General features: G+C 49.4%; 1 protein-coding gene across 1 annotated transcript in view; it reads right to left on the bottom strand.

Moving 5' to 3' along the window:
• Nucleotides 1–23,347, bottom strand: part of LOC106744730 (hemicentin-2-like) — a 99,777-nt gene that overhangs the window by 36,630 nt on the left and 39,800 nt on the right. The window contains exon 2 of the mRNA XM_014619725.1: nucleotides 1,867–1,996. Coding sequence (XP_014475211.1) covers nucleotides 1,867–1,996 — 130 coding nt within the window. The remainder of the gene's footprint in view (nucleotides 1–1,866; nucleotides 1,997–23,347) is intronic.

The following is a 23,347-nucleotide window of genomic DNA, read 5'->3' as shown; positions in this document are numbered from 1 at the left end:
ATCGCCCGATAAAGCGCGAGTAGAACGATTAACGTTGAGGCTGGACACGCATTATCGCGTGCTAGCGGGGAATACGATACCTAATGAAGACGCGAAATTAATTCCTTTGATAAAAAATTGTACAAACTTTCGAGTTGTCGAGGTGTTTCAGGCAACACCCGTCGTCTCCGCGAGCGAGCCTGTCTTTCGTTGCCTTCTATTTAGCCGCTACTTTCTACCGCACCCGGCGCGCTGCTCGCTAAGAAACCGATCACTTTAAAAGTCTCACGCGAGGAAAGAAATTTACCGGGCTGCCTTGGCGGGTCTAAGTATCTTGAAACTTTCTCGGGAGAAAACGTAGAATGGAATTGAGTAGATTCGATTTTGCGAAGTGTTATCTATTAAAGTAAAATGCGCAGGCCGCCGAAGAGCTTGTAAATATTACACCGAGTTTCTCGCGATCAGGACGCCTTCGTCGGGCTCGATATTATCGAGTACTGTTAAAACACGTAGAGCTGGTGTGTGTGTGTGCGCGTATATATGTATGAGCGGTGCGCGTATAATCGCGATCAAATATCCATATCGTGGTGAACACGGACGATCGTTGGACTTAATCGAAAATCTATATAAGCCCCGGACGCGATATCGAAATGACGTAGAGCGGAAAAATTCTCTCCCGAGGGTCGTGAATAATCGCGAACCGGTGATATTAATATGATTAAGCAAAGAAGTGATCGTGAGAAATCCGGTATTTGCGAGACGGCGCTGTTCGCTCTTCTCGAACGAGCGACAGCTCGGCAGAATCTTGATGACACGGCGTATACGTATCACGTAAGTTTTACCCCTATCGCGCGAACAAGACACTGAATATATAAAGAAGGCACGAGAGATCCCTCCGAGAGAGGGACTATGTGCGATCATAGCCGCGTAGTCCCGCAGTTTCCTTTCCTTAACTGTCTGGCGTTCGTACGATAAGCGGGCACGATGTCACGCAATAAATATTTTACTGCGAGAGGTCCCGCGAAGGGAGGAGACCGGGGGTACGCGCGCGAGAACGGCTGGCTGGGGGTGACCGGGGGGTGAGACGCTTTAGTACGACGGCCGCCTTTAAATTTAAAGTTCCTCGTCGTGGCAAGGATTAAACTGACTTTACAACAAGCGACGACCTCGCTCGGTGGTCTTTTCCCCTTCGCATCTCTTCGCAGACGCTCCCCGCCCTTCCCCGGAACGATGCATCGCCACCTACCCCCCCGCACATATCTTACACCTTATTACATTTCTTAAATATGACCTGCCGGATACTAACGTCGACGAGGCCCTTCTCCGCCGTGCTCCGTTCTCACCCCCTCCCGCGGTTGATGCACCGGCCGCCATTCTATATGCAAAATTTTACGGGCCGTGGAAGCGAAACGGCGAGTGAACTTCACTCTGTAGAAAATAACGCGAGGAATTTCCGGACCTGAGCCCTCTGACTCATTCCTTTTTGATTTCCCCAGGAAAACGCGCGTTTCTGAACAATGTGGGCGATTTCTGCATAGGGTAGGCTGTTTCTCGATTGCATCCTCCTTCGGCACATTCGTGGATTTGTAATGTGGAGAGAAAGGATCTCTCGTGCGCTCGTGTATTGGGGGAAGATATAGAGAGTGTTTCATAATGTGAAACCGTTTGTAACAAGGGCCTCGGAAACAAGGTCAGACAGGACAAATGTTTATATGAATTTTGTGTTATTTTTGTGTCATAAAATCGTTTCTGAAATTGTGTCCACATGTTATGAAACACTCTGTATATTTTGTGAGGAGAGCGGACGTAAGAATTCGAAATTGGAGCTCTCGAATTCGATACTGAATGGCGCTTTAAGAAACACATGACTTCCAATCTCTTCCTTACCTGTAAATCGGCTCATTCGTGCCTTCCTTGTACCAAAGCACCATGCTGACTTCATCGTTATCGGCGGAACGAATGTCGCAAGGGAGCTGCGCTTTGTTTCCGACCACACCGTCAATAGTAACAATCGGGACTGAAATGAGAAAAAACACAGATATACCGCTTTCCTAAATAACGTCAAATGCATTTCGAATCGATGATCGTTCTCATTCGTATTCTAAATGCAAGATTTAACAGAACGTTACACAGTTAAACCACGAGCACGCGGCTCCATTGAAAATAACATTTGATCTGTCGATAGTGTTACAAATTCCGATACTTTCTCCGTTTCTGGTGATAAAAGCGGAAGATGAAATCGGTCGATCGATAACCGAATATCAAATCAACCACTTTGAGTTCTCAATGAAATACTCATAACGCGGTATTTCGCAAGCACGAAAGCACCGGGATTACGTCTCGTTAGATGAGAATTCAGCGATGATGTACACGCTGACGGTTAAAGGCGAACTCCTGCTCGAGCTTAAGACTCCCCGTCCCCTCCCCCGCGGACGGTGGTTAACGGTGGTTCGATGTCGTCTCAGCTCTGTCTGCTCGATTAGATTTACATGTGGATGGATTTATCGCGTTTTAATGAGCTCTCGCGCACACTCGATCACAGTCCCACGTCTCCCTCCCCCATCACCCTCCTGTCACTATGCCACGACGTAGTGATGTTGTCGTTATCTTTCCGCGACGACGCGTTTCCCGACGTATCATCGGACTTCCCGATCGCTTCGCGAAGCGTCGTGCCCCGGGAGCGATCGCTCCCAGGGATCCCATCGATCACCGCGCTAGTATTTCGTCGCTCGACGTCCGATCGCAACAGGATCGGCCAATTTCGGAGTCCACGGATTTCCGTGCCCGGGCTATAAAGCGCGCCGATATTTTTCCCCGGCAAGGAACGCGGCGAAATGGCCGGGAAAACGGATCGCGTCCGCCGGTGACGAGAGCGCTCAAAGGTGCGCAAGCCCAAACGCGCAGTTCCCCCGCGTCGAGATCCGCGAAGATATTGCGTGAACGTGTGAAGCGTTTGCCGAAGGGATCAGTCGAACGTCGAACGCTCTGAATCTGAAATTAGAGCGCCGGGTAGACTTTCCGCGCGGCGAGACAGGCGGATTCCCGATATGAGAAACGCGATAAGCAAACATACACACACACACACACGCTGGAATGTACTTGCTCTTCTTCTTTGCACTTCTCTCCGGCTCTCTCCGGCAACGGCAACTTTGACTTCGCATATCGCCAACTCGACTACGACCCGACCACTAATAACTTGTTAATAAATCCGGCAAACTGGATGAAGTACCAAACAAGCTCCTCTTCTCAGCCACGACTCTCTTACACCAAGAAAAGAAAGAGCGTCCTCGTCGTTTACATACTCAAATGTCGTTGATGGGAATGTACGTGGAAATGTGATAACTTAAAGTAGAACGCTGCACTGTGAGTTCGTTCGCTTGGATTACAGTTAACGCGCTTTAACACGCAATGCGTGTGACGGCGCGACAGTTATGAACGCGCGCGATTGCACTCGGACGCAATCAAGATGCTTTCGTAACGCCACGAGACACGAAGCTGTGTGCCCGGCGAAGCGGTCACATTCTTCCGGCCCCATTTAATCCCGAGAGAAGTTCTCGAAGAGCGGTTCCGGAAGGAAACTCGAGAGAAGCTCCGGGCAAACTCGAAGAACGTTCCGCGAGCGTGACAAGCACCCCGCGCGCGCGCACTCGCTCGTTCATTCGCTCGCGCGCGCGAAACAATTTCATTTATCACAAGAAAAATAGCGGTTTAACTCCACGAGTGGGCGTATCATACATTTTCTGCGAGTTCGAGGGCGTGCACGAAAGAGAGAGAAAGAGAAAGAGAACTACCGTGGAATATTGCCGACGCGAAGCGGGGGAAAATGGAGGACACCCGGGGGCTGGGTCGCTCCTTCTTTGTCGTTGTGGCCAACGACGGCAGGCACGAACACGAGTGTATTAGCGTGGATGGCATCTCCGACGCTAAAGCCGCCGTCACAGTCCCGTTGTACAGTTTATTGCGCTCTCCGCCAGCACTTAGAGAAAATATAGTCGGGAACAGCGACGCGCGCGCGGGGCAGGCGGCGCCGCCGGCGCCCGACGATATTGTCATCGTGTCAAAGCACTTCGAGCCGGTCACGGCAGAATTAAACGCGCGCGGTTCCGAATAACTCGCGCGTACACGTTGTTGACGCGAAAAATTTGCATCGCGGATGAGGCTACCGATGCGGCCGCGAGCGTCACCAGCACCGGCGGGAAAATTATTACCGGCTAATTGGCGGACCTGGCGGAAATAGCCCGGGGCGTGGATAACCGTGGCCGAGCTGCTACGTTAAAGTTCGCGCAACACTGTTACAGCTCGCTCGAATATACACGATTGTCTCGCAAAGATAATCCCGCGCGTTTTCCCGGTATCAGTCGGTGATCGGGCTCTCGTTAAATTCGCATAATGTCTCTCTCTCTCTCTCTTCCGCGGAAACTCTGCCGACGAATTTATCGACGCGCGATCTCACCTTCTCTCTCTTTCTCGCTTCTCTCGTTTCTTTTTACGAGCGTTATTACGAGCAACACCGCAGTCTTCGTATTTCTTATTTTCACGTACATAACGACAGTCGCCGTTACGATGCACGCCGTTGGCGGTTTCTCGTTCGCGTCGCTGGACCGAACGGACACTCGCGTCGTGGCGCGTATTCATGGTCATGATGAATCCTAAACGCCCACGTCGTTCCCAGTAGAGACCGACGTAGAGAGTCGCATAGAGTTCATAAATAACCTTCCTACGTGGAAAACGAATCCATCAACGGCCACTCTCTTTAACTAGACGATCGGAGGCAACATCAAACGTATCCGCGCGCTCCTATCCCTTCTTTACCGAGTGGGGAAACCATAAATAAGTAATCTTTCGGTTTCCACGAATGCGCGGGAGGGCCCTGAATCTCGAAGATGATCGCCTTGGGTAAACGCGTGCGCAGGATGCCACGTTTATTTTCCTTTTTATCGGCGACGTAAATTTAACGGATTTTATTTTTTTTCCCCGCCCTCTCCCTCTTCTTCCCGCCCGCGCGCTTTTTCTCTTTCTCTTCTTCCATCTCTTTTTTTTTTCTTCTTCTTTTACTCTTTCTTCTTCACGGCTCCGCTCGGCATCGGGAAATGAAATACAGCGTTATTTCAACGGCGGAACGTACGTGGCTATTTTTTCTCGACTGATAGCCACCAATACGTTACCGGACGATGAGAGATCCCGAAAAGCCATATATTCGCACACCTGCACCTGCAACGCGAAAAATAACTCGAGTAAACTGCAGCCAATAACATATTATGCGACGTAATAAATGATTCGCTTGTGGCATAATATGAAATTGCAATTTCGCAATAAGACACATTGTAATGAACGGTACGCGCGCGTTTCGACGTGCGCGCATTCGCGAAATAATATCAGCGCTAATTGAGGGGTCCGGGGCGAAATTTCGTAATTGAACACAAACATATCGGTTCGATCGAATTTCCGCCGAAGAATGGCCGTTTGTAAATATCGTTGCATTCGTCGATACATCCAGGAATAAAACAAGTTCGTCGGGGGCTGGTGAACACGCTCAATTTACGGTTCGATACAATAGGCTCGCCGCAATAGTTCGCGCCGTAACGAGTCCATTCAAGATTTAAGACGCACAATTAACCGACCAAACGACCGCTATTCGAACTCGCGGGATGTGTGTTATTTTTTTTTTCTCTCCTCTGCTCTTCTTGTATTATTAGTACGAGACGATAAAACGAACGTTAGCGTAACGGCGTGCTTTGGACTCTCTCGGCCCTAGAAAATCATTGCAGAAACAAGAATAACGCCCGGGGCTATGTTCTCGAGCCGGACAGGGTAATCTTTCAAACAGTTTAACGCTAGCCTCGTATTACGTGATTGCTGCTCATTGGTATAATGGATGGACCGGCGACTCCGATACATTGACTTCATAAAGAAGGAAATCACGCGTACGAGACGTCAAAGCGAGGGAGAGAAAGAGAGAGAGAGAGAGAGCGTGTTCGTGAAATAATAGAACGGCCTCTTAATCCGTCGTATCCTCGGGGCGTACACACAGGGCGTATACGAATGGTCAAAATTTACATAAGCGCGACGAGAACGGCCGGCTCCCTAGCGGACTACTCAATTTGAGTGTATATTAAACGCGCCCACGCGTTTCCAACAATAATGATAAGTCCTAACGCGCACAAAGGTGACTTACCGAGGGACCTGCACAAAGCTGCATCGACATGGACTGTGTCGAAAGAGGACTCTCTTGCCAGTGTATAACGTGGGCGGCGCGCGACACGCATAGAAAATACATTTAGGATATACGGTCGATGGAGCGTAGACGGTTTGAGTCATTTGTCATGTTCGTAACTAGCGGGTAGACGGCCGCTCCAATTTACGTCGGGACGCGCGATCGGTCGTTGTATCCGCGACGATGACGGCATAAGCCTCGTCTTAAGCGCTTAATTATATTCTCGCGAATGGAATCACAGACGCGACGCGCGCAAAAAGCGCGGCCGTCGAACGACGCTCGTCCCGCCGCGGGAGGAAAAACGCGAACACGGCGGGGCTAATTATCGCGGTAATAAAGAATTCCCTAATCAACAGTTGGCGGAGTTCGAAAAAACGAACGGTCGTTATTGCAATTCCGTCGGGAGACGGCGAAACGTTCGAGAGAAGTAGGAGAATAATTCATAATTTTATACGACCCCGCCGCTCTGTGCAGGGCGAATTATGCGCGAAGCTTCGATTTTTAAAGTAGACCTTCTACTCCGTTTGAAGTACGCGCGGCATTAACCGTTACGGAATGGAAAATGCTATTCAAGCCGGCCAACGACGGCGGCGGCGAGGTAAGAATCGATAGAGTCAGTCGTCTGCCTAATAGACCTAGCGATAAATCATCGTGTCACCCGAGACACGACCGAAGACTGTATACCGGCGAAATGTGCGGGTTAGCATCGAGAACCGAGTTTGTTTAATCATTAGTTGCGCGCTCGCTCGCTTGATCGCTGCTAATTACCGTAGCAATTACATCACGATTTGTATTAATTATAACCCCGCGGTCTGACCACTGGGAAAAATAACCACGCTCAGCCGCGAATCGATCTCGGTTCAGCTTTTGTCGCGACTTCCCGAAGTTCCCCCGTTGCAAACGGCGCGGTTTCATTGCGTGCGCGCGGCATTCGCGCACGGTGGAAGTTGAAATTACAGTCAAAATCCGTGTAAGCGTTCCCAGTCCTTATTATTCATCGTCATGACCTGGCAATTTTATTATTCGTAATCCGACTTAAGGCGGTTACTTCATTAGCATAAGACATTATTTTAAACGAGCGCTTTCTATGACGTTCGAGTTCCTTCTTACCGCAGTGAAAAGGGAGAGAGGCACAGAGAGACGGGAGAATTGGGGCGAGAGGGGGAGGGGAAGGGGGGAGAAAGATGGAGGATTATCGTGGTGCACTCGGGTTATTAGGATTTTTACGGATTCCTCTCGATGCGATCCCCTGCCTCGGGAGCAGATTATATATATCACCAATTTGCTCTAACTGCTAAGTAAAGCCGATTTACAACGCGTCGCGACAACGAATTATGTATTAGCAGCCGGCTAAGTCTTTGATAATCCACTTATGCTATCCCGCTACAAAAATAAATTTCGAGCTGAGCTTTTGAATAATCGCATGAATTTTCACGATATTATTATTCATAAGGACAACCCCTTAGTTGTTAGTATAACACGTAACGCGCGATAAATCTAATTTCTAAAATTAAAGGTAAACCCCCTCCCAGCGAAGAGCTGGGGTGGTGGGGCGAGCGATACAGCTGACTGCGCATCGTCCATATTTACGTCCGTGAGAATTATTCGGATCTCTGGAGAATTTTATCTATCTAACGTACATACGAAAAGAGAGAGAGAGAGAGAGAGAGAGAGAGAGAGAAAAGGGTTGTTTCCCCACACTTTTCTCCCGTGCGTCGCGTTCGCTATTTATCATCCGGCAAGCAGAGTGAATTATTAAATCGCATGAATGCCCTGAAGTTGCACGTTGAAGTAAATAGCGCAAGGTATCAGAGTCCCCGCTTTATAGGGCAATAAATGGTGCGATATAAAAACGCGTATAAGCTGTTTGCAGTGCAGACGTTACGACTCGATGGGAGGAATGGATGCGTAAACAAAGAAGTTCCATTTTGCAGTTCGCGCGTGCCGCGCCCGTTCACCACCGCGGATATGTAGATCATCGTAAACATTCGCGGCACTAAACAGCGCCCTTCGCCTTCCCGCCCGTCGTCGTATTTACGCGGGACGTATTTTAAAAATCATTCTAACCGGGGAGCCGCGCACGACGGCGCGGTTCGGTAGCGGTAAGAAATCTTGAATTTTCCTCGTGGAACGGGATGCTTTAAACTCCTCTTTACGACGCTCTATAGTCGCATCACGATCCTCGCGTCTGTTTCCTCCGCGAGTAACAGCTTTCGCATAGAACAGAACAGTTCTGTAGCGGAGCTTTACAGTTCTCGAGTTCCGCCGGAGACATTAATCTCTCTTATGAGATACGGTGTACATATATACGTGTGTACCATGTACGTGTGTATGGCGTAAGATACACCAGGTTTCGCAATCGGTATTGCGATCGTACCTTAAAATCGTATCTACATGTATAGCCGGCGGAATCGTAAAACGGAGGGCGTGATAAAAATTAATCGTCGCGTACGAAAACGTAGTGATTAAAAGTCCACGCGTTTTTACCGCTCGCGTTTTCCACGGCTATGTTTCACGCTCGCACCGGTCGGTTATCGCGATATTAGGCCGTGAGAAATGCCGTAAATACACCGTATTGATGTGTACATGTTACTTTTGAATTACATTACCTTCTCGTAGCGAACGTCTTACTGCGCGATAAGTCGCGCGGCGCATAATCGTTTCATAATCTGCCGGTTGCGGTACGCGCGTTTACGCGTTTTATTCCGGATCGTCGCGCGAGGCGCAACATCTGCGAGAAAATTATGAACACTGTGTACGCGCGATCGCCCGCGGGATGCGACTATTTGTTCTCTTTTATTACGGAACTCCGAGAAGCGTCGATGATGAAACACACGAAATTACGTCTCCCCCTTTTTCTCTTTTACGGCCCTCCCCGTGCTTCACTTGGTTTTTTACGACTGACAGCCTTTACTCGACGTAGCGTCGCGATATGATTTTATGGTCTTCCAGTGGCACTAAGTAGCGAAAAAAAGAAAAGAAAAGGAAAAATAATCTCGATCGCGGGAGTAATGACTTGCATGCCGGTCGACCTGGTTCTACGCCGTCTTGGCCCGACGATTACGGACGTCGTATGCATTAAAGTCAAGTGCTGGCACACCATATCGCATTCAGGCACTCTTTGAAATATCGGATATCGGCACCGCGAAATATTCCCCGCAAAAGCGTGACTTTGCGGAATTTATAATCTCCGAATGGGCGCGGTGTATGAATTATATCGTGCGCGCTTCTCCCCGCGACGCGTCTCGTCGAGCGATTCGCCGCGAGATTTTCAGCGCGTCGAAAATATACGAGTAGAGAGGAGATGCGACCGCGACGATAAGTAGTAAAAAAGGGGCGAGATCCCGAAATAAACGACGGGTCTCATGCGCACCTAAGCCCCGGGGAGGGGGGGGGGGGCGGNCCTAAGCCCCGGGGGGGGGGGGGGGGGCGTGTGCTTTTAGAGTATACTTTTAACGAACACGCTGCACGCGGAATTATAATTTACGCTCGCGCGATATCGCGCCAGGTAAGCCACTCCTTCTCCGAACGGTGGAGAACGAGGAAAAATACGGGATTCGTCCCGCTCGGCGATCTCAATTATCCCGCGCGGCGCTAAAACGCTTCTCGTCGTCCTCTCCGACGGAGGAGGAGTGATTCGTTAGGGTCTAATATCGGGTATCGCCGTTCCCCACCTTGTGATTTATCGATTGTTAAATAATCGTCGTCGCATGCACGCATACGCGCGCGCGCACTCACGTACGCGCGCGTGTGCAATTACGACGGTATGTCTGGTGGACGCAATCGTATCGCGAGAATTGCAGCCTTCGACGCACGCGTGTGTGCGTTCGACTTGCGGGGAACGCGTGCACACACGTCTCTCCAGGCGTATCGATCGCGACGCGGAGAAAAATAAATACAAACCGCGCGAGTTGAAAGGGAGGGCGGGGGGCTGCAATTACAGCGGGCGTACCGAGCATCCCGCAATTATCGGGAGTCTCGATGCTCGTTACGCGAAGCGGGAAAAGGTGAAATCACTTTGTTGGCTGCGGCTACGGAGAAGTCGTGGGTAATAATTACTGATCGCGGGAATGGAAGAACCAAAAAATACACGAAAAAGCGACGCCGCCAGGGGGAGAGAGAGAGGAGGAGGAGAAGACGTCGAGCCTCTCACGACCAGCGATTTTTCGCGCTTTCTTTCGCGCAGCCGAGAGGCCCCAATTCGAGCCGGCTGTGGCGCGACAATTACGCGCGTACCTACGTTGCGCAAGTCCTTTATTTAATCAAATCAAGCACCTCCTATGCCGATAATTATATAAGTACGGCCGTGCGGCGGTGCGCGAATTCGCAAAGTAATCAATTATGAAACGCGGGACGCGCGATCGACAGGCGGAATTCGACGCGGCGGAACACAGCCGCGCGAGAGGCTTCGCACAGAGGCGATATAAATTACGGTGTTGTGTTTGCGCTGGTAAAAGCGGGCGGCGCCGAGCACCGCGGAAATGATCGCGGGCCGGAATGCGTTATGCAATAACGACGGAGTCTCGAATTCGTTATCCGGCGGACGAAATCGACCGGCGAATAAAATCCCGCGGTGGCAATTCGTTTCTGGCGGTGAACGCGAGCGAGCGCGCCGATGATTCGAGTGTGACACATCACGACCCCTGAGTCGAAAGCACGAGTCGCGTTCATTCGGACGGGGACGGGAAGACGGAGGAGCGACGACTCTCCGAGCGCGAGCTCTCCGCGGCCATTTAAAATTATAGCGAAAGCGCGGCACGCCGAGAGACCCCGATGCTTTCCAATTTTCGCGCGGAGCTCAAGAACGTGCTAAACGACCGTGGCGCGGAGCTCCATCGGCCAGCGCGCGCCATCCCGTTCTCACCCCCATAATCCTTTCTCTTGTTTCTATTTTTCCCAGACGCAGAGTATGTGCCGCGGAGCGTGAAAGCCGTGTGCGGAATAGCATTTGGTGTCTACCCTCGCAGGTTTTAACGGGCAGTCCCGTATGCCAGACGCGTGCCAAGTTTTTTCCCCCCTTCTCACCCTCCCTCTCTCGCTGTGTATGTGTGCGCGCGCGCCTGTGTCTCTCTTTCGGACCCTCTAGAGGAAGAACCCGCGGAAACAGGCAGCTCCTATTTTCGCTCGGCACTCTGCCGGTCCCCCTCCCCGCAGTTTGCCACCCTTTCCGTCTTCAATGCGGAGGATATCTCGCCTCCTCCTGTCCCGGCTGGCCTCACCCGCCGCGCGGCTACTTTCGAACTCGGCGGCGCCATGTGCGTCCGTCCGCGTTCTTTTCCTCTTTATTCGCCTCGTCTGTCCGACCTAGTCTGCCGACCTTACTCCCGATATCGTCGCTCTTCTGTCTTCCTATCTGCCCTCCCCGTTCTCTCGCAACCCCCCGACGATGCTTCTCCTGGCGCGGGACATCGGACACCGCGCGGTATCTCGTTGCAGCCAGCGCTCTCCTCGAATTTTCGGGCGATGGCGGCGGTCGAGTCGAATACTCTCTCTCTCTGAGCGTAATGCTTCTCACATTATCGCGCTCCCCGGCGCCGCGTAATGCATTTCTGCGCTTTCCGCTGTGGTAATGTAACAACTGCGTTTCATGTGACGCTTGTTAATCCGGATTAAGTCGAACGGATTTCATTACGACCGCTGCCAGCTCATCCTCCAATCCGAACACAAAAGATACCGCGTCCCCAATAGCTGTGTAATATTCGTGGTTACACTTGATTTGTTTTTACGAGACGAGAGAATACACGTGTGCTCGTTGAGTCGAGAGTAATGTGATCACCGATGATACACCTTTGCGCGAAATTCGCGATAAGAGAATCTTTATTACGCTTCCTCCGGCGCTCTTTGGCTCTCGTTGCTTTTCCGATGAAGAACCTTCCGGTAAAAAGGGATTTTTGCCGGTTCGCAACGTCACAGCGATACTTTATACAGCGGCGGTTTGTTTTACCGTTGACTTTGACGAATTAATCACGGAAGAATGCGCCTCGGCGCACTTCGGCATTCGTTAATAATATGACGCAATTACAAACGAGCGGGACTGCCTCGAACGACAGCCTCTGGGATTGATTAAGCCGGGACGAGAATAGACGCTACCGCCGGCATTATAAGAAAGCACGCATTTGACGGATTTTTTGTTTGGCCAAACCCTCTTCCAACCGAGGTTTAAAGCTGCTGCTTTCCCGTGGACATTGTTTCACAGAAACCCGCTTAGTAGCAAAGGAGAAGACAGATTTGAGTGCTCCTTCGATAAAGTTTCCGACCGTTCTTTGTATCCTGTTACTTATTTACTCCCGTTAAAAGAACCTCCTGGATAAGCGAGCGAAAGGGGGGGCAGAGGAAGCGTGAGAGGGAGGCTACGGGAATCGCGGAAAGAGGGTTTCTAGTAGTGTATGGGCGAGCTTTAAAGATCCTTTCAAGCGGAGACCATCCTAAATGCGTGGCGCGGCTTTCCCCGTTATCTTGCGCGCGGCAATATGCTGGTATTTACCGATCCAAAAGAATTTTCCAATACGGCGGCCGCGCGGCATCGATGAGTTATCGTGTTCGGCCGCGTGCATTGCCGCGCACGTCGCGAATATTTATTATCGTGTGAACTCCCGACGCGCGATTCGGCCGATTCCCCGATAACTCGTGCCGCCATACCTCTCTGGTAATTAGAGGATACCGTAATATTATTTAAATCTCTACCACCGCGCGCATCTGCCACGCTGATTGTTTTTCAATGCTAAGCGACTTTAAATGATTCACTTCGTTAAATATCGCAATTAGGGTATAAATCTCTCGGGGATCTGATAAACAGATGAAGTGGAAAGTCGCGATATTTTCATACGTTTAATAGAACAAACGTTTCCTTAATGCCTCTATCATTATCATCGAACTATCGATTTTATCATTAGGAGGCGCGACCGCGGCAAAATCGTCGTGACGTCTCGAAATTACCGAGATCGACGGCGCGTAGTGTTTCCCTTTTTTTTTAGTCGTTAAATTTCCCCGACGGGTAAAGGCCGAAAAGAGAGAGAGAGAGAGCAGAGTCTAATGAGGATAGAATCCAAAGAAGCAAGAGACGTGATATACCACGGCGAACATGGACGGGCAGGAAAGTCTGAAATCACGTGGCAGTAAACTAGCGGGAGCTTTCGGTATATAGCCTTCCGCGTATCCCGAAAGAGGGCTTTCCGGCGGCGTACGAACGGGTACGACGTGTTATCCGGCTCGAGATTACTTCTTGGAACGGAAATAGGGCGTCGGCTAAGACGCCGTTTCGAAATTACCGTATAATTCCGCGCGAGTATAGTCCCGCCGACGAAAATAATGGCGAAGACTAAAGCGCGAGTCAGATCGACTTCAATTTTCTTGAAGTCGGGCCGCGCGCGTAGACTATGGGGGACTGGAAGACCATTGCGAGTGTGTAAATGTTACGACGAACCCGCGGCCTAGCTTCGCGAAGAAACTTCGGTCCCGCTAATTGCGGGACGCCTTGCAAAACGTGGACCACGAGCCAGTGGCCTCGTACGTTTGTGTATGTTTTCGTTCAGGAGGAATTCGCTTTCTCTCTCTCTCTCTCGTGTTAGTCGAGAAATCTATCCTCAAAGTTTTGCTCGCACATACCAAGATACCCCCCGCGTACGCCGTGATATTTATGCCGACCAGCGCGGCCGTGTGATATTACCGCGAAAGCGATCGCCACGCAGGAAATTCGAGTACAGTATTCTCATCAATTATATTCTCTGCACTCTCTCAAGAATTATACTGATCCTCGCCTCGACCCGGGGTTTCACATGAAATCCTATCGAGAAAGCTAATAAGCCGTGCGTCGCATTGCAACGGTGGTTGCAAATTATACAATCGCACGGAGTGGGGAAAGAAGTGAGATAAGATCGTGGAGATATCATCGCGTGATGAATGTTCGGGAGGGGAAATGTTCATCTCGACCGATCGATCGCAACCGTGCAACAATCCGATACTGATTTTCGTCGACTCATCGGTAGTTTAACCTCGAGCGCGCTACCCGGTATCGATTCGGTCCGGAGTCTCGGATTACCTAATTAACGGGTCCCTCTATCTGCTCCGGGATCTGCTCGGGCACCGGCTTCCGTGCGACGCTCATTACTCTTTGATCGAGCGGCTGAGGCGCGAATATAATTCTCAAAGGAAAATTTCGAGCGGCCGGAAGCGTGCTGATAAGAGAGACGCGATGAGACGGGCGGCGGCGATGCGTGATCTCGGTTAAAACGGGGGAGAGAAAGGGAGAAGAAGGTCGGCGAAAAACACGAAAAGAAAATGAGCGACAGGAGGAGAGAGAGAGAGAGAGAGAGAGCACCTTAATGCCACAGGAGGGTTAAATAGTCCGTTACCATCGGTCGCGTGTAACTCGCGAGGCTCGACTGACTTCTCCATTACCGGCGTCCTTCCACCTCGGAAGTTCGTTTTAATGCGCTCGCATTGAAGTGGATGCCGACCCCGGGCCGGAGCCCTTTCGAGTGTCGCCTAGTTCCGCGACTTCGTACGGCTCTCGGAGATCGGTACGGGGACGACGATTCAAAACCGGTGCTGGCGCATCCGCGATACTATATCGAGTAATCCGAGACGACAACACGGCAAGCTGGCGCTCGCGCACGGTAGTTGTAATTGCGACGCGGAGTTTCCGGAACAATGCCGCGACCCGAACGTATCGAAATTAGATATTGCGATGAGCCCGGAGTATTCGCGGTGCGCCAAGTCCGTCCAAGTTTCTGGCGCCCGCATTACCGAGGATTGGAACGTGATCGGAGCAGGTAACGATATGCCCCTCGCTACGGGTCTAAATCACGCGGGAATGCCGGGGGAAATTCATTTCGCGCTGTCGCGTTGATTGCCGTCGTGCCGATTAGCGCCGAAACGCGCCGAAATCGCGGTCATACTTAAAATTCCGCCGGTCGCGCGGTCGATTCACCACGCGCAGTTTGCTGTTGTCAAGGCGAGATCGATCCGGGCGTGACGAGAGATACGTCGAGATATTCTTTCGACAGTTTTACCGTGCCGGTTGTCACGCGCTGGGAAGATATTCGGGCGAGTATCAAATTTTACGTACCTGGCGTGCGACGCCAAGCGCATTTATTAACTTAATCTCGCCGGCGAGCTTCGGTAGCGCGCGATAATATGATTCAGTCGTGAAATTCGTTTCACCTGCCCGTCGCGGACGTCGTACCGAAGTGTGCTCGTGCCGACTCGCCGACTTCAAAGGTGCGAGTTGAAACTTTTATCATCGCCGCTAATTGATATGCGGGACAGAGCGCGATGGGCAATGAGGATTATTCAATCTCAAAGATCAAATCGCAGCATAATTACGGTGATTTAATCAACTTTGAGGGATATTTAAATGGGGCACGTGGAGTCGCGGGAATTTCTCCACGAGAGGTGTATTGTGAATTGAACGGAAATACGAGCGCCGTTTAAACAACCTCGTTGTCGTCATCGTCGTTAGATATCGACGGGATAAAGCACGGACCTTGTTGCGGTACGTGAAAACGATCGTTGGATGCGCAAAATTCGCGCGTTGGCCGCCGTACGTTGTATATTTCGCGGTGTAATAACGCATTTCCGCGATATGGTTCGTCCGCTCCTCTGTTATTTCAGGTTCTCACGGTTGAGAACACGTTCTGTGTGACCATTTCGGTTCAATGAAGCTTTGGGGCCATGATCTGGATACTAAGCTCGGCTCGATTCTGCTGACCAATCTCATTACAGCGGACGCAACGACACGGTTGGAAACTCGTACCCGGGCCGTATTGTTTCAAGAAACTAGGCGAGATAGGTACGCGTATAAAGTTAATCGAACACATTGCCGTCGTGATCGAACAAAAGCCTTCCCCGGGTATTACCCTTTTCTGCAGTATAATCGCGCGAACTGCGCTGCTTCACAAGCGACGTAACAAACGTCTCTTTTTGGACTCCGACTGTATATTTTCCGCGATCAATTTTCATTCGTGAAATCGTAATGCAAATTAATCGAGTCGACGGTTATAACCAGCTCGGTTTGTCATTCGGGTGTCTCGATTAATAAATATTTCCCTGGACAATTTCTGATATTTTTAATTGCGACCTGAATTTTTCGGATTAACACAATTACTCAATAAATCTTGAATAAATGATATTATTAATTTTAGCGTCGCCACTTTCTACCACTAGCAATAAATATATAATAATTCCTAAATTTTCCCATTGAGAGACAGCAAATTTCATCTTTGTTCTATTATAAGATACGAACGGTAACGCGATATTGCGGATATTCGTAATGTGTCCTACATTCGAGAAATCGTTCGATACGCTAGCACGAAAAAATTGTGAAATTTCTTACGAATCATTTTTATCATTGCCCAGCCAGATATTCTTCCGTCTGTCCGTTAACTCGATCATCTCGTTGCATGTTCAAGAGAATTGACGTCACGATCCGCACGATCACACGTATATACCGCGTCTCGATCGAGACGCCATGATCACCGCTGAAAGTTACATTAGTTAGCGCGCAACGGTCGTTGAACGGTGGAGTGCTTGTATCCGGATTACGGTGTCGACGTGACAACGACTCAACGGAGGCAAGTGTGCTCGTACGAACGGACGATATTAAAACTTTTGACGACCCTATTTTGAAGAATCCTTCGGCGACTAATAGACACGAGTGAGGAGACCGTAAAGCTGTCTCGACTGCTTACCTCTGGATCGTAGAGAACATTAGAAACCCCTTCGCGCGTGATCACCGCGAGACTCGATTGACCTCCGAGGGATGTAATCTGGAGCTTTCATTCGAGTCGCTATCTCGCTTTCCGGATAAATAAAGCCGGGGGGGTTACGTGTGCGCCCGCTATGAGGGCGTTATCCCCGAAAGTAACAATGGGACGGAGTTATTAAAGAATAACTTCGCCTATACCGTTCCCCCATAATCGACCAGCGGCGTGCCCGCGGTGTCACCGGCTCCGAAAGCCTTACAATGGTGTGGGATATTGTAAACGTGCTTTGAATTGGACCGCCGATCCACTTATAGCTGTCAATAAAATTGCGCTGGATCACGTGTATTTGTTAAATAGAGCACGAAATGCTCAATTCGAGACTAATTTTAGATTCGATACTGTGGGCCCGGAAGTTTTCAACTCAAACCCAGCGCCAGTGGCGAGCGAATTTTTCCAAATATAATACGAATGGAATCGATTGAATGGCATGTAATTGAGAAGATTTTCAGACAAAATCTCATTGATAATGCCTTTAAAACGACACAGTGAAAAAGAATACGTGTTAGCCCTTGGGAGCCAATTTTTTTTCTTTTTCCTTTGATAACTATTTTGGATAATATGGTGGCGATAATTTATTGGCGATCTGTAAGTGAATTCTTATTGTATAGTCTCGTTGTCTTCGGTAAATGGGACGTGTATATCCCATTGGAGCCAGAAGGGTTGAAGAATCTAAATTAGAAGAATTCACTCTAAACGAGTGAAACATTCACTCCAAAGTTGGAACCGTTCGCTCTTGTGAAAAGTGTGAAATGTCACTCCGTTCCGAGTGGCAGCATTTCCACTATCCTTTTTGGAGAGAATTCTCACTCGTTTGGTAAGGTAAAGTAACGTTTCAATCCAAGAAATTTAGAAAGTAAGGCGAGGAACGAGTCGAAACGCGCGATTGACAGAAAAGTCGATCGACCGACCCGCGATTTGCGCGGGTTAGCGACCGGAGAGCGCGTCGCGCCGAAAATCTCGTTAGCAACCTCACCAGTTTGCACAACTAATACCTCTCGCGGTGTTTGCTTTATGCTCCTTCGGTTTCTCGCACGCTACCGCTGCCGTACGGCTGCACTACGACCGTTCTTGATTTCCAACGGCACACGTCCACTCTCCGCTCTCTCGGCTTTACGTCCTCTTTCGTATTTTCCTGCGGCCACTCTCCAAGTCCCCCGTCGTATATTCGTATTATTTCTGCGACGCGAGTCTCCGCGGAAGAAAATTTCTGGAAATTATCGGACCGATCATACGTCTTTAATCTACTCTCTTCTTATTTGCTTTGCACTTTTCATTCCTTCGTCACGTCTCTCGTGTTATTCCTTATTCTCGGACCTTCGCGCATCACGTCTCGCGACGCGGAATTAATTTTCGCTACCCGAGCAATAACGAAACTCGGCGGAATCTCAGAAATCATTTTCGCCAACGCAAGACAGATTAATCCGACGCGTCCCCCGCTGAATCGGAATCTAAAAATTGCGCGGTCTACAGCGTGGTACACGCGATAGATAGCGAAATTGTGCGGTCAATGAAATATCTGCCGTCGTCCGGCATCGCCCGAAGATTTGTCAAACGGGGAATTGATTTAGGTCCTGCGGCTTAAACCCTGAGGGAGCCCGCAGTACCACTCGGTTTCTCTTGGAATTTTCGTCCGATCGAAGAACCGCGCACGACTTGCACGCAAATAAATTCAGACCCTTATATTGGTCAAGGGGCCGAGAATCATGTTTGTATTTCGCGTCCGCGTCGAATCGCGTGATAAATTGCGTTCGTGGCGGGCCACGATATCTCCGGGCTGCAGCTTTCCAACTTTCTCTTCGCGAATTCGCCTAATCCACCTTGTAGCGCGCGAGCATGAATCTATTCCTCGGAAATAATAAAATATCACTCAAATTCGCCCCCCCCCCCNCCCCCCCCCCCCCCCATACGCATGATGAGGGAGAAAATTAGAAGGGCGGATTCGCGGGGTTATTCTGCATTAAGCTAATTACGCGCGTAAAGCAAAGCGCGGAATGTTCATATAATCGGACGACGCTAATTGTTGTTAACACGAATGTGCACCTACAAAGATACACGTGACGCGCTCTCATATTTTTTTTTTATTTTTCTATTTTTTTTTTGCGCGCGAGGCGGTACTATGAACGTCGTTATGGTGGCAACGTCGTAACGAGAAGCCGCAATTACGATTTGCGGGGTCGCGACAGCGTTTGATGTCGTAAATGATGTTAAAAAATCGCAGTGCAAAATATGGCGAGTGCCGCGAAATTCAGGGCGGCTCGTGCAACGTCCGAATTTCGTCGCCGGATTGCGCGTGGAATTCTATCGTAGACACTAACGACACCGTGACAAAGAAGCTATCGCGAACGAGCGAAGATCCATGAAATAGGCCGTGAGCACATACCCTTTGCGGCGGCTTTCCCTCGTCATAAAAGCGAGGCTCGCCTTTGACAGAGAAAGAACAGAAACGAATATCACGAAAAGAGGGGCCAGTGTGCGCTCGTCACCCTTGACCGGGTGTGTTTTACACCGTAAATAAGGCGAAACACGTTTTAAGAGTAACGCCCGGCCCACCATTAGGTGTTCATTCTCATATCCATTAAAGCCCGCGTACGTGATAGCGAATGCGATCTTTGGAAGCGCGAGTAAACCGTGGGCTAATGGTCAAACCGAACGGAGGTCGATAAAACGCGCGGAGGAAAAGAGCGGCGAGCCGCTTCAAGATTGACCGTAAAACACAAATGCGCAACGGCGGCGGCGCCGCGATTTCGCCAAATGGCAAAAGGCCCGTCGCTTCGTGCGAAGAATTTATTTGCGAATACGTATGTGGAAATGGCACGTATTGTGCGCGGAAGTGATTGAAAACCCGTGCGAATGGCGCGCGAAATTAAAATTTCACGATTTTGCAACTTTCACAACGCTGCCTCTTCATTAATTCGCGATGGATTCGAGCGTGGAAATGAACGGGGAGTTTAACAGCGTTAAACATCGGCAACTAATAAACCTGACCGAGGGCAAAGCGACGATAGTTACGAGAACAATGTAGGAACTTCGGAAATAGCCTGTACGATGTTTACGGCTACGATTGTGAAACCTGCGCGTTTTTCCCGATAGGATCGATCTTTAAATGCCATTTCGCTCGCATAGCGATCGCGTTGAGAAATGTTTATTAGGTCTAAAGGTTGCGCTTGAAACTTCGGCTCTCCAAAACTTCGAAATTTCGAATTTCTGAACCTTTGAGTTATTATACTCGAATAATGAAAATTTTAACTGTGAAAATTCGAATATTCGGATATTAAAATATTCAAATGTTTGAATATTCGTAACTTTTTTCTTTAAGAAAAAGGGAAAGTCTTTAAGAACTGGAAAATACGTGGGCTCGTTTTGCAGGCATAGTAAATAGTATTTACTATTGCAAAGAATGCAACTTTTCTTCATTACGTTATGCTGATTATACCGAAGTTTCGAAATTTCGAATATGTCGAATAGTATTACTCCTAATATTTATAACTATAATAATATTATAACTCGACTCTTCCCGCCGGAGTTTATCACATTTTAATATTGACATGCTAGGAGATGTAATCCAGCATTTGCGATGTCAACGGTAGGATTTTGCGAAATTGAAGAATTGAGCAACAGGAGCAATGCTTCAGAAGCGAGAGTGTACTGGCACATTGATTTTCGAAAATCAAGTCAGCTCATCGAACGAACATATGGTCGCTCGAAGTGTTCGGAAATCGGGCATTAATCCAACTGTCTTCTCTCTCTCTCTCTCTCGCTCTTTCGCTCCTCAGTTACCGCCATAAATTACAGGTTTCCAATTTCCAGAAGCCGGGCTGTTGTGCCCATCGCGGTGGGGTTAGACGCGGTCAAGGAACCGGAAGCGACGTAGGTGGAGGACACACGTCGGTCATACCGGTTGCGTTTAATTATCCACGGGCAGGGGCAAGCTCTCGGAAGGACACGGTGGCGGGTAGCGTTGAATTTCCTGTAGTAGGTGGACGTCTGAAAATCCTGTTACAGTTTAATTGTTAATTTACCACCTCGGCTACCGGGTAACGCCTTGGACTCAGGCACAGGGCTAGGGACAAAATGGAATTCGTCGAGCGGTTCCATGAGGGAGAGCGAGGGAAGGGATCGTAGAAGGTAGGGTCCGCGAAGGGACGCGAAATCGCCGAACCGAGAGACGAATATACCGCTTAAAAGCAACTCTGATCCCGCTCCAAGTCCCGGGAACAAGGCGTGAAAGTTCGCCGCGTGTCCGAACATCCGGATTATCGTCGTGCTCGTTGTCCGTATTTCTGAGCAGCAAAGACGCTCTCTCTCTCTCTCTCTTTCTCCACGTTCCTAGACGCGCGCGCGCGTTCGTGAAGGACTAAGGGCAAATCGATATCTTATAAATCGGACCATTAAGCCGCGTTTAAAGAGAGATAGCTTCTTCTTCCGCGGCCGAGCGAGAGAACTTCCCGATCGCGCAGCCCCCGTCTGCACCGACGCATACTTGACGCTCGCGCGAAGTTCGCTTAAATTGAAATTCTTTCGCGCGAAAGCGCGCGGTGCTTACCCCGGCTTTTCGACACGGTTTGCATCTTCCTGCGGGAACGCGCTCGGGCTTTCGGCTTTTCTCTCGTCTATCGCGATCCACCGTGACTAGAGACTCCGCGCGCGGAGTCGACTATTTAATTTCAGTTTCCCAGTGCGACTCACATACGCCGTATTTCTCCCACGTACCACGCGTATTATCACGTAACATTCAGCATGTATATCCGGCATATACAACGGTTTCTGTCAAAAGTAAGTTTCCTAACAGTCTAATCAAATTGGATGAACGAACATCCCGAGTTTCCTAAACTCCGAAGACGTGTATAAACTTATTCGCGCGGTTCTCTCTCTCTCTCTCTCTCTCTCCTCCGCTCCCCTCTCCCTCCCCCTGTCATTTCCCTTCATCCTTTCGAGTCCTGCGAGCGACACTGCGAGCGGGTGAAATGCCGACAAGATATTTTAAGCCGGCACGTTTCGCAAATTTGATAATTTTAGTGGAAATTCCAGCTGTTTCGGAACTTCGATGAGGAAATGTTAGATAACGTTCCGTCTAGTTCCGCGCTGTTAGACGCATACCTAATTATAACGTACATACTTTAGCGCAACATCTGTTATTATTACTGTCACGCAACTTCGATCTATCCTCCCCCCTTTTCACCCCCCGCCGGCGCTTAACGCTTCAAACACTCTTTACCTTTCTCGCGGCTGCATTTAGCGCGCGCGCGCGTTAATAATCGAACACGTTCGACATACGTAATGCAACGTAATCCATTTGTGCGTTATATTAACCGAGTGCAAATAATCGCCAATTTATTTAAGCGGATCGTTAATATACAAAATTGTCGGAAATAGTTTAATGCCGGCCGTTTGTCGGCGCGGCGGCATTAACCGAAAATTTATTTAGCGAATATCACAACGTTTGAATTTGAAATTTCTTGCAAAATATTCGGTGCCGCGGCTCTTTGCGGGATACCCGTCTACATGCATAAATATGTGGTGATAAGCGAAGCGGAAGCTCGTTAAATCCCGCGCGTCTTCCGGTATATGCTTCCTCTACATACCTACACACACGCCGGCCTATCGTTTTACGATCGCGAAACCTCACCGCGAGTGAGATCGTGCATAACTTTGAAAAATTAACGAGACCACGGCCAGTCCTGATTTCACTCGGTCTAAATTCCCCGCCTCGTCAACGGCGATCCGTGACGTTTTTACGTCTGTGACGTGTAGTTATTAAAGCCAAAACAAGGTATGGGCCACTTAGTGAGAGCGCGAGCTATACTTGTAAATTTTCCTAAGTAAGATAAGGGACGGACGTTAGCATAATGCTTACGTATTACCGCGCAAGATTCACTACAGAGAGATTAACGCGCACGCTGCGGCGAGACTTTTTAAAAACCACACATAATCTGGCCGTATCGTGTACTCCGTAATTCTCTCTTCAACCGCCGCTTCTCGTCAATTTTTTGCTCCACTCATTTTCAGTAATTATGCAGACTCGTTGAGTACCCGTGGTATATTATTGATTTATGGGAAATGAGAGAAGGCAAGTTTCTTTTGTTAGACGAGAAAGAGGATTCTTAAAGTGTGTACGCGCCTGGCGAGCAACGAGCGAATATCGGAAGCGAATATTCGAATGTTCACCTCGGCGCTCGTTGCACGTTAACAATCGGATCCAAGGATTTACCGAGCGTAGGACGTGGGACGCCTCCACCACTAATACGGGATGTCATTACCACATGCGTAGCATATGTACGTGGATCCAAATTTGTATCCAAACGAAGGCTAGGACTCGGTGAGCCCTTGAACCTGATTGGTATGTGCTTCTAAAAGTACAAACAAACCACAGCCAGGTGCTAATCGAATGTGT

Source organism: Dinoponera quadriceps, unplaced genomic scaffold (genome assembly GCF_001313825.1).
Source record: "Dinoponera quadriceps isolate SergipeBrazil2010 unplaced genomic scaffold, ASM131382v1 scaffold1352, whole genome shotgun sequence".
NCBI classification, from domain to species: domain Eukaryota; kingdom Metazoa; phylum Arthropoda; class Insecta; order Hymenoptera; family Formicidae; genus Dinoponera; species Dinoponera quadriceps.
The sequence above is the reverse complement of the archived record's forward strand: the minus strand, read 5'-3'. Positions and strand labels throughout refer to the sequence as shown.